The sequence below is a fragment of the Oreochromis aureus genome, linkage group 3, assembly GCF_013358895.1.
Source record: "Oreochromis aureus strain Israel breed Guangdong linkage group 3, ZZ_aureus, whole genome shotgun sequence".
NCBI classification, from domain to species: Eukaryota; Metazoa; Chordata; class Actinopteri; order Cichliformes; family Cichlidae; genus Oreochromis; species Oreochromis aureus.
The window spans coordinates 134,024,580-134,040,691 of NC_052944.1; the positions used below are offsets into that span (position 1 = coordinate 134,024,580).

Genomic DNA, 16,112 nt, shown 5'->3' on the forward strand with positions numbered 1-16,112 from the left:
CTTCCATTTGCGCAACATCTCTAAAGTTAGAAATATCCTGTCTCAGAGTGATGCTGAAAAACTAGTTCATGCATTTATTACTTCCAGGCTGGACTACTGTAATTCATTATTATCAGGATGTCCTAAAGTGTATATTAATGTTTTTACTCTTAAATATTTATTGTTCGTTTACTTGCACTGCTGTAACTGGAGGCTCGTCATCTCGTCTCTCTATGTACTGGACTGTATGTAGCAGAGATGACAATAAACTTTAATTGATTATTTTACTAGCGAGCAGGCGCACCGAGGGCTCTCGCGCTCACTTTTCGTTTATAGAAAAACATCGGTGCAAATTATAAGTCTGTATCATAATGTCTGGTGTTTTTGTGTTGTTGGTTTGTTTTTATTTTGTTTTATCTTGCGAGTTGGTTATTAGATGCTGCTCCAGTCAGCCAGAGAATCCCCCGCTGCCACGCCCTCTCCTTCTGTGCCGCAAGCAGCAGGCGCACCCTGCAAACGGAGGGCGCCCTTACTCCCAGCAAATGGCGCTAGAAAACCGATCGGTGCCTATGCCATCCCTAATATGCGCTGGCATGATGTTGGGGCAGCAACTTTTTTTTTTTTTTGCCGATGCCCGTGATGCCCCCCACCACGATGCCGCCCGGGCAACCGCCCGCGTTGCCCGTATCTAAAACCGCTACTGGTTGTTATGGTAAAAAATATAACTTTTTCAACTCTGATTTTATGTTTTTTGTCTGATTTTAGATCAATTGTGTTAATACAGTATGTCAAAATGAAAACATGACTGTAAATTCAGACACGTGAGGTTGTGCTGAAAAGGATGAAACCAAACAAGGCAAAGTAAATAGTTTTTAAAGGTAAAATGAGGAGGAAACATCAAAAGTAGTAAAAAATGGCCAATTATGCTCTGGACCCCAGAGGGTTAAACGTTTTTTTAAAGTAACTCAATAGTTACTTTTCAAGTAATTAATTACTTTTAGAATATTGTAACTCAGTTACTAACTCAGTTACTTTTTTGAAGAAGTAACTAGTAACTATAATTAATTACTTTTTCAAAGTAATTTGCCCAACACTGCACATATATGCTTAGAGTTGTATAATCAATGTCATGTTGGTAGAGGTTTGATCCTTAATAGTCTGCAAAGACTTTGTGTGCATTCCAGAGTGTTCTGGCATTCACACCCACATCCTGGGAGCATGGGAGAGGTTGTTTTGCGGTAGGATAAACGTATCTATGTCTGTTTTAGTCTAAGTGCCTTTTGTTTAGATGAACTGCTGGACTTCCAGACCAGCAGGTTTAGGAAAGTCTTTATGGGGTCACACTCTGACCCCCCCCCCCCACACACACACACACACACACATACTAGCACACACACTTTATATTCTTCAAATCAAATCACAGTGAAACATGTTTACTGACAGCTCAGCTTCAGCATCTTATTCATGTTGTGACTGCAGCCGTTCAACTCTGTTTATCTTTAACCCAAATCATCACAACATGGAAATATAATCATCAAAATGATGTGACTGGAAGGATGCAGCAGTCTGTGCTCCACCTTTCTCCTCCACACCTGCAGGTGGAGAACATGGATGCATGAATCTCTACAGAGTTCTTTGAATATTATCCGTCTTATCAGTTTTCAGTGAACAAAAGTCCTCGCAGAGCCAAAATAAGCAGTTTGTATCCAACATAACTCAGCTGGACTCTGAATGCTCCATATAACAGCCACACATGAGTCTGGATTCACTCAAAGCATTTAACAAACTTTATTGTAAATGAAGCTTTTGGACATTTATTCTCTGATATTTGCTCTTCAGCTCGAGTCTCCATCAGTGGGAACATTTCCTGATTCAACTTTTCTTCTGTTCAAATCAAACTCCATGAGAATCAAAGTGTGAATCAGAGTCCTGATAATCAGATTCTATAGAAACATGGAGACTGTAGAGGATTTACACTCAATATGTTCATTTGTTCCCTTCAATCAGAATCAGTTCATCCAATAAAATCAGTCGTTGATCGACTCAGTTTGATTGACAGGACAGATGATCAGAGGTGCAGAGTTTTTACCACCATAATTAGGACTGGGACTGAAGTATGGGTGGAGTTTGTGAGTGAAGGAGCAGCCAGTAAAGGTGTAGATCAGAGCTGCAGCACCTACATCATAGAAGGAGACCAGACCCTCCTCATAATCCACAAACACCCCCACCTTCTCAGGACCAGGCTGAAGACAGAGGGGGACTGAAGGGTCAGCAAGAGCTTCGTACTCATTTTCATTTCTCAGCCACACAGTCCAGAAACCATCCTCAGGACTCAGTGGGATTTCTCCCTTCCTGTTGATTGACTCTGTGGCCACTCCTAATGCCCACTCAGTCTTTCCTTTAACCTGAACCTCAAAGTAAAACCTGCCTGAAGAGAAACTCTGCTCTCCTAAAACACAAACACAGTCAGAAAATCTCTCAGGGTTGTCTGGAAGTTTCTTCCTCACATCACCACAGTGCACTTGTTTTCCATCATCAGACAGAATGAGATTAGGATTTGCTGTATCAGGATCCAGAGTCACATCCACCTCATCCTGCTGGACCCTCTGCAGCTCAGCCTCAAACAGCTTCTTCTTCATGAGTTTCCTGAGTGTCTCCTCCAGCTGAGCCACAGCACTCCCCACAGTCCCCTCATATGATGGTGGACGGACTCTGACCTCTGTCCAGTCCTTGGTAGGTGGAGCAACATTCAGGGAGGAGAAGCTTTGGAGGAGGTGGAGGTGGTCTTCAGAGCGTGAGAGCTGCTCCACCTCAGAGCTTCTCTCCATGAGCTCAGAGATTTCCTGTTCCAGATCTTTGATGAGACCTTCAGCCTGTTTCTCTGTAGTTTCCTGTTTGTCTTCGATCTCCTTCATGAGCTCCTTCAGGCGTCTCTCAACAGACTCCTTCAGAGCAGTGAAGACCTGAACACCTTGTGCTTTCTGTCTGTCTGCAGCATCTTTACTCATCTTCACCGACTCTGTGACCTCCTGAATCTTCAGTCGTCTCTTCTGGATCATCTGCTGAATCTCAGCCTCTGTCTTCCCCAGCTCTGCCTTCTTTCCTTCATATTCATCTCTCAGAGGAACAAACTCATGGTTCTTGTGGTCTAAAACAGAGCAGAGCATGCAGACACATGTCTGGTCGGTCTTACAGAACAGCTCCAGGAGTTTATCGTGCTTCCTACACATCCTGGCTTCCAGGTTCTCCACAGCATCAATCAGCTGGTGTCTTTTCAGACCTTTCATTGTCAGATGAGGCTCCAGGTGAGTCTGACAGTAGGAGGTCTGACACACCAGGCAGGACTTCAGGGCCTTCAGTCTGGTTCCAGTGCAGACGTCACAGGGAACTTCTCCTGGTTTGGCAGCTTGTTGCTCTGAGCTGCTGCTGCTGGCTTTCTGCTGAGCTTCACGTCTGAACTGAGCAACCATCTCAGAGAACAACGTGTTGATCTTCAGCTGAGGTCTAGTGTAGAAAGTCTCTTTACACATGGGACACTGACACCTCTGATTCATGTCCCAGTGCTGACTGATGCAGGTTTGGCAGAAGTTGTGTCCACATGGTGTAGAGACTGGATCAGTGAACACATCCAGACAGATGGAGCACAGAAACTGATCTTCAGATCGCAGATTGCTGGAAGCAGACATGTCTGCACTCTGAGGGAGAAAGAAAAGAAACACATTTGATTCAAAATTCACTTTAAATTTCATTTTTAAAAAGAGAGAAACAAGCATCAGTAGTCTAAGGAGCTTGGAAAGAAAAGTGTCCGCACTTCTTTAAGTTTCTTGAAGACGTCTTGATGCATTCTCAATCATCCAGGTAAGTAAATCTCCAAAAGTTGATTCTATTCATCTGGACGTAGCGTTTTGTGGGAGAAATGTTTCGTCACTCATCCAAGTGACTCCTCCAGTCTCAGCTGACTGCAGGTTTCCCCAATCTTATAAACAGTACATTTGCATAATGACTGAAACCAGCCCACTGAAGGAACAATGGGCTGGGAGGTCAGTTCCTTCATCTTAATTATGCAAATTTGCATAATCTATCTCATTATCATCTTCATCATTCTGATCATTCTGTGATAGGGTGATGTAAGCATGAATTGAAGCAGTTACCATTTTCGATACCATGTACTTCAAACAAGGTATGACACATGAAGTGAAAAGACACAATAACAGTATTACAACACCAACAAAAACAAGTCCTTTAATCAGCAGGGACTTCCAAGAGCCGCTTAAAAGCCACGTAAGCCAGTCTTCTGTGTTTGCGGCATAGTCTCGTTGTTGTGCATCCCGAAGTTGTCTGAGTGTTTTCAGAGCATCAGTCATGTTCGGTGAGTGCACATTATCTGGAATGTATGTACAACATGTGTTGTTAAAAAGGACACATAGTCCTCCTTTCTCGGCGAGAATCATGTCCAATGCTACCCTGTGTTGCATTACTGCAATGCACAGAGCGTCAATCTCCTGATCCCGTTCGTCGTTGAATTTACATGAAGCATTCAGAACCTTATGTCTTTCAGTCCAAAGTTTAAATTCCTCTGGGACATCGGAACCCCATATGGAATCATGCTGCTTGAGGTCTGGGGTGCTTCGTCTTTTCCTTGTTGTTGACGTTGAAGTTGACGTGGCGTCCATGGTTATCTTGAAAGTGTGGTCAGATATGAAAATGGGAGCGCACTGACCTGTCCAGTTCCCAGGAAGGATATCCCAGGCAATCCCTTGCACCCAGAAGGTGCCATTTGAGATGTTGCTGCTCTTCACGGGCCCTCCAGGAGCGTGTGTCTGTACTGCTTTGCAGTTGGTGGTGGTGTTTCCCATTGGCGTGGATCCGTTCTCTTGGCGGTAGCATAGGCTGTGGCTCTAATTCCCATTGTTTTCAAGAAAGACTGGGAATGATTTAGCCTTACTTCTGTGCTTCACTTTCAGGTCAACCCAGAACCATTCGTCACATGTGCCGTTTCGTAGTCCTATCTGGAGAGGTTCCTCATGGTTGACCACGATTCCACGGCTGGCGTAGCTTGCGGCACACTTTGCTTGAATCATGTCCATTCCCTTCGCATACAAGGTGGCGTACTGTGTCGCTGGGGGCATATAGGAGCAAACATAGCAGTCTTTTCTGGGTGTGCTATCATGTGTATATATCGATACCATGCGTTGTTCATCTTCTTTCTTTCAGGTGAGTGTTAAGAAACTCACCAGGAGTGCAACATTAGCCACTAGGAGGACGAGTGTCTTCATGATGACCAGACACACCTGTGACCTCTGATGAGTAGACTACTGGCAAGAAGAAGGCGGGGTGTACCCGATCAGCCCTCCCTCCACCAATAGATCACCATACAGGAGTTAGGGGTGTCGGCGTCTAAACGTTTAGGTTGTCACTCACTCTTTTGCAGTGGCTTTGATGGATCCAGGACGGTCTTTCTGCTATTTTGCAGGCAGTAGGTGTGGTGAGTAGCACTTGATAAGGACCTTCCCACCTTGGTGAACTCTAATTTTTCCTTTGGAGTACTTTGATCAGGATCCAATCACCTGGTTTCAACCTGCAAGATACTGGAGAGTTGTTTAGAACAATCTCTTCATTTTCAAATAATTTCAAGTTGTGAGTTTCTGAGAACTTTGTGTCAGTCTCATCCACATTTTTACCAGGCCTATACACTCAGGCCATGGTCTCCCTGTTTCTTCCATGCATTTTCTCAGTCTCTGTTTTATTTCCTAGTGCTTCAGAGACCTTACTGATTACTTCATTAACAATATGTGTCCCATTGTCTGATCTTATCAGAGTGGGGATGCCATATATTGAAATAAAATGGTTGCACAAACATTGTGCTACTGAGATGGCATCTGCTTCTTTACTGGATAGATTTCTGGCCATTTTGAGATCACGTCTATGATCACTAGAGCGTATTCTGAGCCTTGGCATTCATTTAGCTCAATAAAACTCATGTGGATTGTATGAAAAGGATGAGGTGGTGTGCATTATGTGCATTATGTGCATTATGTTTTTGGCAAATCATGCATGTTCCGACAAATTTCCGAAATTTTATCTACCACTCCTACCCCCCCTCCTGTTGACAATAATGCTGCTGATTTGTGTAGGGACTTTGGTAGTATTGGTTTGCCATTACAAGTCATCAAATCATTTTCTGGCTGTGCTCCACCTTTTAACCACCTCTTTTGTTCTCTAGTTGGTGCGGCTTTCTGTTCGTTTATAAGCACATCAAGTGGTATTTGCATTGAGGAGTCAGACATTAATGTGTCTACAATTTGTTGTGCCGCTGCTTTTGCGGCTTTGATCTGCAAGTTATTGCCTTCAGTGACCTCTGAACTGTTTTGGCAATATAAACACTTCCAACACTGTCCTTAGAAGATCTCAAAGTGTTGAAAAAACATACTGTCTGTCAGTGTATATATTTATATCTTGGCCTGCGTGTGTGAGGATGTCAACGGTTTCGCTTCTACAACTCTATCTGCTGTGGTTACTGCATAGCCTACACAGTTTCGTCCTAGGCTATTTTTGGACGCTGAACCGTCTACAAAAACATCACTGAAACCAGCTTCAAGTTACTGAATGCTTCTTCCGCTTTCTTCTTTGTAGATGCAACACTACATTTTGACTTAAGGCATTTTAGGCAATTCCTATTTCTCAAAGAATTCCTACATCTTACATATTTCAAACTTTTAAGTTAGGACAAACTTTGCATTGCTTAAAGCTCACAGCTCTAAAACTCGTCATTGTTAAATCATGTGCCTAATCATTATATGTCACCGTGATCCACAAGTATGATCACAAATTTGTTTTCCAAACTTACAAAACAAACAAACAAAAACAAAAACAAATTGCCCATGGCATCAAGGCCTCGCGTTCATGTTAATTGAGTGTAAGCTGCTTTCTTCATTGCAAGTGTTTATTGCCATAAGGTTTAATTCATGCATCATATCACATATAACAATTTGAGTATGTGTTGTCTATTCATTCTATTCATAGAGTCTATTCATAGAGTTCTGTTTCTCTCTGTGGGCTGTCTTGACACACCACAGGCACACATATTTCGTGTTTCTGCAGACTAATCGAACTCTTTTGTTTTTCTTTGTATTCATAGTCTATAAACCCTCTTTAATTCTGCTAAATCTTGATCTAAAACCAACACCTTTATGTCACGCTCACACTCCTGAATAGAGCCCTTTCAGACATCAGGTATTATCACACACACTGCCTTTTCTCTCAAAAATTCCACTTGTTCACTCACTCCACTATGAACCTTAGTAGTGTTATTATTACTTATGTTTTATTATTTTTTGTACAAATCACACCCAATCACTCAAAACCTACTACTCACAGCATTTACACAGTTAGAATCACTCAAAATATGCTTTCATACGAGTATTTGAGACATGCTTTTCAAGATATATAGAGGTCACTCACTGTACATCCACAGTAATGAATTCAAACTCTATTTATACAATTGTAGTGAGCAAAACCAGCATCTCCATGCGCGTCACCGCTCCTCATTAGCTTGGTAGTGTCCACATATTTAATTCAGCTTCTCATTAGTTGTTAGTATAGGTCTTCATCTTAACAAAGTCTCATCTAAGATGACAGGTTTACAAGCAGGTCAAGTGTCTCTATGCACCTGATTAGTGTAGTTAATTCCTTATTTTCTTCATCTCATATATCATTGTACTGTGTTTGAGCAAACCTTAAGCTTGAATCAGACTACTTTTAACAATCCTCCACCTCACATCATAACTGACTGAGGTGCCTCTTCTTATTAATAGTATGTCATTATTAATGTTATCATTGTATTGTTTTTCCTTTTTTATAACAGCAATAGTATATTCCAATACACTACTTTACTACTAATATACAATAGTATATTAGTTTATATTTTATTATGTATCCATCACGGGTCTGTGCGAATCTGCAGCTTCACACCTTCCCAAGCTGGAGACATTTTCCTTGGCTGAACAATGACACAGCCTTAATATACCCTATGCATCTCTCTTTCTATTTGATATATTTTCGTGTGAATTATCTGGTTTCATTTATTCTATTCGTTCAGCTTGGTTGTCTTCCCAATTTTGTTTCATTTGTTAGTACCAATTTACAGGTTGTTATCCGTCGCATTATCATGTTAAATACACTAGATAAGTTCTACTTTAATTTAAGTCAACCTTGATTTAACCTTTTTGTTTATTCCACTTCATTCCTCTTTCCATGCTTTAAAGCATTACAACTCTTGTGTATGCTTTGATTTCTTTTTAGCATCCTTTTCAGTATTTATTTTTTTTTTTTTTTTTTTTTTAACCTGTCCCGTTTGGTTCTTTTGCCATCAGAATTATTGTCTAAAGGCGAAGAAAGATGCCCAACGGATTTACTTTTACCAAATTGACCATCCCAGCCTTGCCGTAATGGTCCATTTGATTCACCTTTATTGTTTATTTTATTTTCACTTGCTGAATACGGGACAGACTTAACTGGGGAAAGAAAGGGAGAAAGAAAGAGGAAAGAAAAACAGCGGGGAAGAGGGACGGGGAAAAGGGCAAAAAACAAAACCAACAGAATAAGCAGACAAAAAAAATACATATATCGATCACCTGGATCACCTGTTGAGAAAAAGAAAGCAAGCAGAAGAAAACGAGAGTAATAAACAACATCACAATGATCTATGGAATATGACAGTAAATACTAAATATTAAACATTATTGTGCAGCACGTAAGATCGACAGCGCACAGTGTGCTTTGAGGTAAGAGCCAAAAAGGGTGTAGTTTGTGTGTGATCACCTGTGTGTACACCTGTGAGCATGAGCGCTTGTTTTTAAAAGGTTCCTTCATGTAATGATCTGCTAGAGGTGTGGGGGCCACCACCCCGTCCTCCAGGGCATGAAGCAGGTATGGAGGAGATCAAAACTCCAGACATCCAGAGGCCCCCAGAACACAAGAGACCAAGGAAGACCAACAGAGGGCAGCCGCGCCACTATCCCAGAAAGAGCTGAGGGAGTCCCAGATGAGGGGTCACTCAGCAGCCGCGGAGCAGAAGCCAGGGGGTTGCAGTGACGTGCCCGTGAGCTCCGCCGGCAGCCAGCTGTGCCTGAGTGACCGAGCCCGGCCCGAGGCCGAGGGCACCCGCCTCGAAGTGGCCCGAGCGAGCCCCAGGCTCCAGGCCCCGATAAGCAGCCGCCAAGGAGTGAGCCGGTGTGTACCTGGGCGCCCACCCTCGGACACAGAGAACCACCAACGCACCGATGTCTGAGGGCGTCCACCACCGGCAGGGGAAGTGCTGGGGGGAGATAGGCCTCCAAACCTTGGAGGGCCTGAGATGTCCCCAGAGAGGTGGCGTCTGATACCCAACCTGACATATAGACACAGACATACAGGCACACACAGATACAGACATCCATTCCCACCCTCATGCTCTCATAGGCAATTATTCCACACTCAACCAACGCGGAGACAGACATAAAGAGACGCTGTACACACAATCACTCTCCCCAAGCGTACTCTAAGAACCGGGTCCGGGTACCCTTGCCCCTGGAGGGGGAAACTGCACCCAGACCCAGGTGGTGTTACCCTTTTCCCTGCGGTGGGAGAAGCAGACCGCCCGACTCCGCAGCAGCAGGGAGGCCCCCACATTCAGACCCCAGTCGGACGGCCAACTCCTCCTCCTAGCCCCCGCTCCAGCAGGCCGCAGAGAACGGGGTGTGTGAAGACTCAAACCTCCCTCCACCCGCTCATATGTAGTGTTGATGTATGTGTGTTCTAAGGTGCATTTAAAACCCAGGAGGGCATGGAGCCACCTGCCAGAGCAGCAGGTAGGCGCATAGCCCCTCCTGCTAGCCCTCAATGTCTACGTGTATTTAAAATTGAGAGGTGGGCTACGACGCCAGGGGTGAGGTGTACACCCTGATGGTAATTTGGATTCTGTGTGGCGTGCCCACCCCCAAGATCCTATATGTATGTGTAATGAGAGTGTGAGTAATGTGAGTGTCTAAGTTGTGGGATAAAATTGAGGCAGAGGCAGCCAGAAGGGGACAGAGGGGGGATGCCTCCCTGCACCCTGGTGACACACCCCTACCCCAAGGCCCTGCATGTGTGGGTGACTGTGGTGGGCGAGAAGAGGAGGCAGCTGGAGATGGGGAGGGAAGGAAGGGAGGGCAGTGACCCCTCCTGGGGCCAGCTCCCCGCTGACCCCAGTAGGCACCCCATACTCTGCAACCCGCCAGGGAAAGGGGGCCCAGGCCCATCCGGACCGGGGCCCAGTGCAGCAGCACCGCCCAGCCCCACAGAGCCCGGGACAGTCCACCCGACCCCACCACAGAGAAAACTACACCCACCCCATCATCCACTCATCTTCCAGACTACACAAGACAATAGACGCCCAGGCTGAGAGCTTCCTCCACCTCTCCTGTATCTCCCCTCCTGCAGAGAGAGTTCCCAAGAGAGGAAAGCTCCTGCAAGATGTGACAACCTCCCCACCAGTTGAAGAGCCCCCAGGTGGCTCGATGCACCGGCGGCACCCCGCGCCAGGGCTGGGCCCCCATACACCCACCCGCCCACAACCCCGGCAACACACCAACCAGGACCCAGGCCCCTGAGGCCCGGCCAGGGCCCCAGCCCAGAGACGGAACGCCCCCAGAACCTCACGCCCATCCCGGACCCACCCAGGGGCAGCCAGGCTACCAGGTCAGTAACCCACGTCCGTCAGCACAGACCCTCCCTAGCCCCCGCTGCACGCAGCCACGAGGAAACCGTCACCCAAGAGCCAACAGAGCCCTTAATTGGCCATGACCGCTACCCGGGTTGAGCCCCCAAGGAAGATGCTCCTGGGAACCCCGATGCCCTAAGCCTGTCCCTACCCCCACACCTATCACAACAGTGAAGGCGGGACCAAACTATGACCCCCACCCCACTAGGTGATGGAGCTGATCAAAGGAGCCCAGAGCAATTGATCTGATGTGGTGGCAGAGGCTGTATCAAGACTAATATAATCTAATAGATAATTTCTATATTGGTTAAAATTAAGATTATTTTTATTTTTCCAGTTCATGAGGACTGTTTTCTTGGCTATGCATAGTGCAGTGAAAACCATATGGGCTATATTCTTTTCTGTAGTGACATTATCTAAGCTGCCCAACAAACACACTAAAGGGAAGTTGGAATGTTACATTTCAGACACTTTGATAAGTCTTCACATATCTCGCGCCAAAACTTCTGAACTGGTGGACAGAACCAAAGAGCGTGGATATAATTGTCCGGTGAGTTGGTTTGGCAGTGTGAGCAGTTGTTGGTAGATGTAAAGCCCATCTTGAACATCCGATGACCTGTATAGTGCACTCTATGTAGTATTTTGTATTGAATTAATTGAAGACTGGGATTTCTAATTAGATGAAAGGTTTTGAGCAAATCTGAGACCAGAAGTTTTGGTCTAAGTTAACTGATAAATCCGCTTCCCATTTTGCAATAGGAAGTGATATTGATTCATCTATTTTAGAAAGCATTCTGTATATTTTGGATAGTAATTTGGGGGTTTTAAGAGTAAGAAATTGAACCACACTTGGTGGTGTTTGTAGTTCAACTTGACCTGGTTTAAATCTCTTTTTTACTATGGATTTAATTTGCTGATATTCTAAAAATCTTTTCTTGCTGATCCCGTATTGTGTAACTAGTCTGTCAAATGAAATAAATTCTGTTCCTTCTAGTATATGTTCTAAATATTTGATTCCTTTACCACTCCAATCTGAAAAGTTTATCATATTATTGTTTTGTAATATGTCAGGGTTGTTCCAGATAGGTGTACGTTTGCATGGGATTAATGAAGACTCTGTCAACTTCAGAAACTCCCACCATGCTGTCAGAGAAGAGCTGATGTTGATGCTTTTGAAGCATTCATGTCGTTGGATGTTTGAGCTAATAAATGGTAGATTTGAAATCTCTAGATTATTGCAAAGTGCTTGTTCTACATCTAGCCAAGGTTCATCTAAGAGGGTATGTTTTGCCATCCTGAGATAAACTGAAGCCTGTTGGCTAAGAAGTAGTGCTGAAAGTTAGGTAGTTCTAATCCTCCTTTATCCTTGGTCTTTTGTAATGTTTTTAAGCTTATACGTGGGGCTTATTTTTCCAAAGGAATTTGGACATATATGAATCTAGAGATCTGAACCAATCTTTGCGGCGGTTTAGTTGGGATCATTGAGAATAAATAATTTATTTTTGGTAATACCATCATTTTTATAGCGGCAACCCTTCCCATGAGTGATATGGGTAGACATTTCCACCTAGCCAGATCACCTTCTACTTTCTTTAAAAGTGGGATATGGTTTAATTTAGTTAGATCTGCAAGCTTGGGAGAAACATTAATACCTAAATATTTTATATTTCCGATTGCAGTGGAGTAGAAGAGGAATTATGGAAGGAGCAATTAATCGGAAGGACTGTAGATTTTGACCAGTTAATTGAGTAATCTGATATTCTTGCAAAAGAGTTTATCAGTTCAATCACCCCAGAGATATTGGTTTGTGAATTTTGGAGAAAGAGTAACACATCATCCGCATAAAGGCTGATTTTATGTTCCATGTTCTTGCATTTTATGCCCTTAATTACTGAATTCTGTCTAATTGCTGCTGCTAGTGGTTCGATAAAATTGCAAACAGTGAAGGGAGAGTGGGCATCCCTGCCTGGTGCCCCTCAGGAGACAGAAGCTGGAGGATGTCTGGTCATTTGTTCTGACACAAGCTGTTGGGGAATTATATAATATTTTTAACCAGCTGATGAAAGAAGATCCAACACCAAATTTGTTTCCAACACCAAATTTGTTTCCAACACCAAACACCCTCCAAGCAGTATTTATTTCTGCTTGGAGGGTTTCTTATAATTTAGTCAATGCATTTTCCCTCCCACGTGGGACATTTAGGTTTTCTTTGGATTTCTCCATCTATATGCACTAATTTGTCCAGCTCCTGGACATTTTTTCTCTAACCACTGCTCGTCAGCAGTGAGTTTTGAAGCTTCATTACTCATTTTAAACCTTTTAATTTTAATACTTTACAACTACACAACTGCGGCACCGTCTCTGGCACGAGAATCGAGAGAGGTAGTTGACACGGCCTTCTACTTTCAAGCTATTCTTGAAAGCGGTGTCACCTTTACGTGATGAAACACGACCTGTCTCTTTTCACCAGTACTTGGGTGGCCAACAGCAAACAAAACAGTGGAATAGTTCAGCCTCCTTATTGTGCTGTAAAATCAACTTATTCCACCAACAAAAACAAAACAACAACAACACCTTTTCAACGCGTTCTACGTCATACGGTTTATCTAAAAATGCTTCCAGCCCTCTTTCAGGCGAGCGTTTACTTTTAGAAACCCTTCTAAAAATGCTTCCAGCCCTTTTTCAGGCGAGCGTTTACTTTTAGAAATCCACCTAAAAATGCTTCCAGCCCTTTTTCAGGCGAGCGTTTACATTTAGGAATGCTACCAACCCCTCTGGGCGAGCCGGGCCTAGACGTTTTAGGCGAGGTGTCTGAGTGTTAATATTCACCTGGTTGCTGCCGGTCTCTCAGGTCTACCTCATCGACCCCCACCGCCGTGGACCACTTATAAGAACGCTGGCCAGAACCCGAATTCACGTCTCTGGACTTTATCCTGTACCTGGACAGGAGCTGTCGACAGACTTCAGCGTGGGCTTCTCACGACGTCAGGACTCGATGAGGTTTTCCTGTGGGGTCACACAAAAGTGCTGTGTCCCATCCGGCTCGAAGGACCAAGAAATGTCAGGAGTTTTCCTGTATTGCAACCCAGGTCGGAATAAAACGCTCAGACAGGTTACCGTGTACACGGGGAGACTCAGAGAGACTCTCCTTTGCAGCATAAAGAAGTAGTCTTTTATTGAAAGCACATACAGGAAGTGATACAGGAAGAGATAAAATAGCTGCTGCGTGCAGACTGGAGTACAGAGTGTAACTTCCCCATTTAAGAGTCTGCACAAAGTGTGACTTACTGAAAGAGCAAACATAAACATAAAGAGCAAAAGATAAAGTAATAAAATAAAATAATAATAAGAATGCCAAAATCCTGAAATCTTTTGACAAGGATACATATAATTGCCAGGAAAATGTTGTCGGTTTATTGAAATAATACGTGAGAACAATAAATGTATTTTCTGTCATAACCCACAAACTGAACGGTCACACTCATTTTTCACGTTGTCACTAAAACACTTCACTGCTTCCACATCTGGTTGGTCGTCACAGAGGCGGAGTCAGTTGGATCCGCTCTCCCTGCCCAGCGAATGTTCCCGACACAAACAGATCCTGTTGGGGATCCCTACCTTGGCACACTCACCACAGTAAATGCATCATGTTGTCAGCTTTACTGTATCTTAGCCAGAGAAACTGGTCAGGCTGCTCTCTTCCACATGTTCACACTTCCCCCTTTCACTGTCAGTGGGCTCAGAGTCCATCGTATGTGGCTCATTATCTGATGCCGACCAGTGTTAGACACTGAGAGGTTTATGGCTCCGTGTCAGAGCGCTGGCTATGAATTTCAGACGGATCAGGTCATAACGACAACGTTATCAATGGTTCTTTTCATCTTTTGTAATTACCCACAGCTACATCCACTCCTATCAGGCCTAGGCTGCTCACCTCTCTCTATCTGCCTGCACTTTCAACACGTAGGCCTGCAGGAACATCTGGACCACGGCCAATCAGAGAGGTCCCGCCCTCTCTCTGATTGGTTTAGACCTCGATATGGGCATAAAAAGTGTCTGTCGTTGACCACGCAGAGACTTTCAGAGTTGCAGAGACTTTTGTTGTTTTTACTCTAATGGCTGGTCGGTGTGACCGAGCATTTGTTTAGTCACACCATGGAGAAATGAGGTGGTACTCTAGAGCCCTGATGAAGTGAACAGAGTGATGATTTGTGTAGAAACAGGAAGTGCGATCAGCTGCACTCACCACTGTTGCTGAGAGAAACCTGATGGACTCCGGTGAATCTTCTTTTAGAGACAAACAGGACTCAACGAGACAAACAGGACTCAACTGCAGCTCTGCTGCTGCTCTCTCACACTTTCACTTCTGGAAAATGACGTTGAACTTCTTGTTTTTCAGGTGTTTCTCCGCCTGTTCCTGCACCTGTTTGTCTGGTTTTGCTGCCTCTCCCTTTACAGGAACCAGCCAGTCTGTACTCAGTGACTGTGTGCAGTGGGTGGGAGGAGTAAGGAGTGGTGTGTGGGTAAAGTTCACACAGTAATGATGGCCTCAGGTGATCAGGAGAAACTCACCTCGATTTCCTTTTTCCACAGCAGCCTGAGAGCTTCAGGTGAACACTGAAGGAGGTCTCAGACACAGGTGGTAAAAGTACACACAGTCTGTACTTAAGTAGAAGTACTACTGTTAAAAATACTCCAGTAAAAGTTGAAGTACTAATTCAACTGTCTAGATCAGTGGTTCTCAAAGTTTTCACAGTGAGTACCACCTGATAAAATATATGGCTCTTGAAGTAGCACCCTTATGACCCACATTAAAGTACAGTAGTATGGGCCTATTTAACACCACATACAGTTTACAATTTTATTTCTTATATGAATCTTATTTATTTAAACTGTCATGAACATGATGTGACAAGTGATAATAATAACAACTGTACTGCATTAAAACATTCACAGCAGGGGAAATATCCAATCTGTAAGTGATGATGTATGAACCCTGCTTCCGGATCCAAACTATTCTGCATTTATTAAGGCTGTTGTGTTTTTAACAGTGTTTGTATTTTGTTGTATTTAACCTGAACAAGCCCCTGAAAAAAGGCAGTGATCACTAGGGCTGGGTATCATCACTGATTTCTAGAATCGATTCGGGGAAATTTTGCCTCAGACAGTCAGAAATATTATAATTCAGATCACGTATCAGTACATTTCCATATTTTTATATCTATAAAAAGAAAGCTGACACTTGCGAGACTTTATCAAAGGTGTGAGCATCAGAGCAGATGCCTTTGTGTTAGGATGCCTGGGTCGTTGACCCAGGGCTTTTGAGTTTATTATATTATTTATCTTTTCTAGTCTTTGGTTTCTTTCTTAGAGTTCCGTCTTATGGTTTATG

General features: G+C 43.9%; 1 protein-coding gene across 1 annotated transcript; it reads right to left on the minus strand.

Moving 5' to 3' along the window:
• Positions 1 to 1,765: 1,765 nt before the first annotated feature.
• Positions 1,766 to 15,094, minus strand: LOC120438114 (E3 ubiquitin-protein ligase TRIM21-like). Its single transcript, XM_039608554.1, has 2 exons — positions 14,967 to 15,094; positions 1,766 to 3,674 (listed from the first exon to the last, which is right to left on the minus strand). Exon 2 carries the CDS (start codon positions 3,663 to 3,665, stop codon positions 2,007 to 2,009), a length of 1,659 nt encoding a protein of 552 aa, XP_039464488.1. The 5' UTR covers positions 3,666 to 3,674; positions 14,967 to 15,094; the 3' UTR covers positions 1,766 to 2,006.
• Positions 15,095 to 16,112: the final 1,018 nt, after the last annotated feature.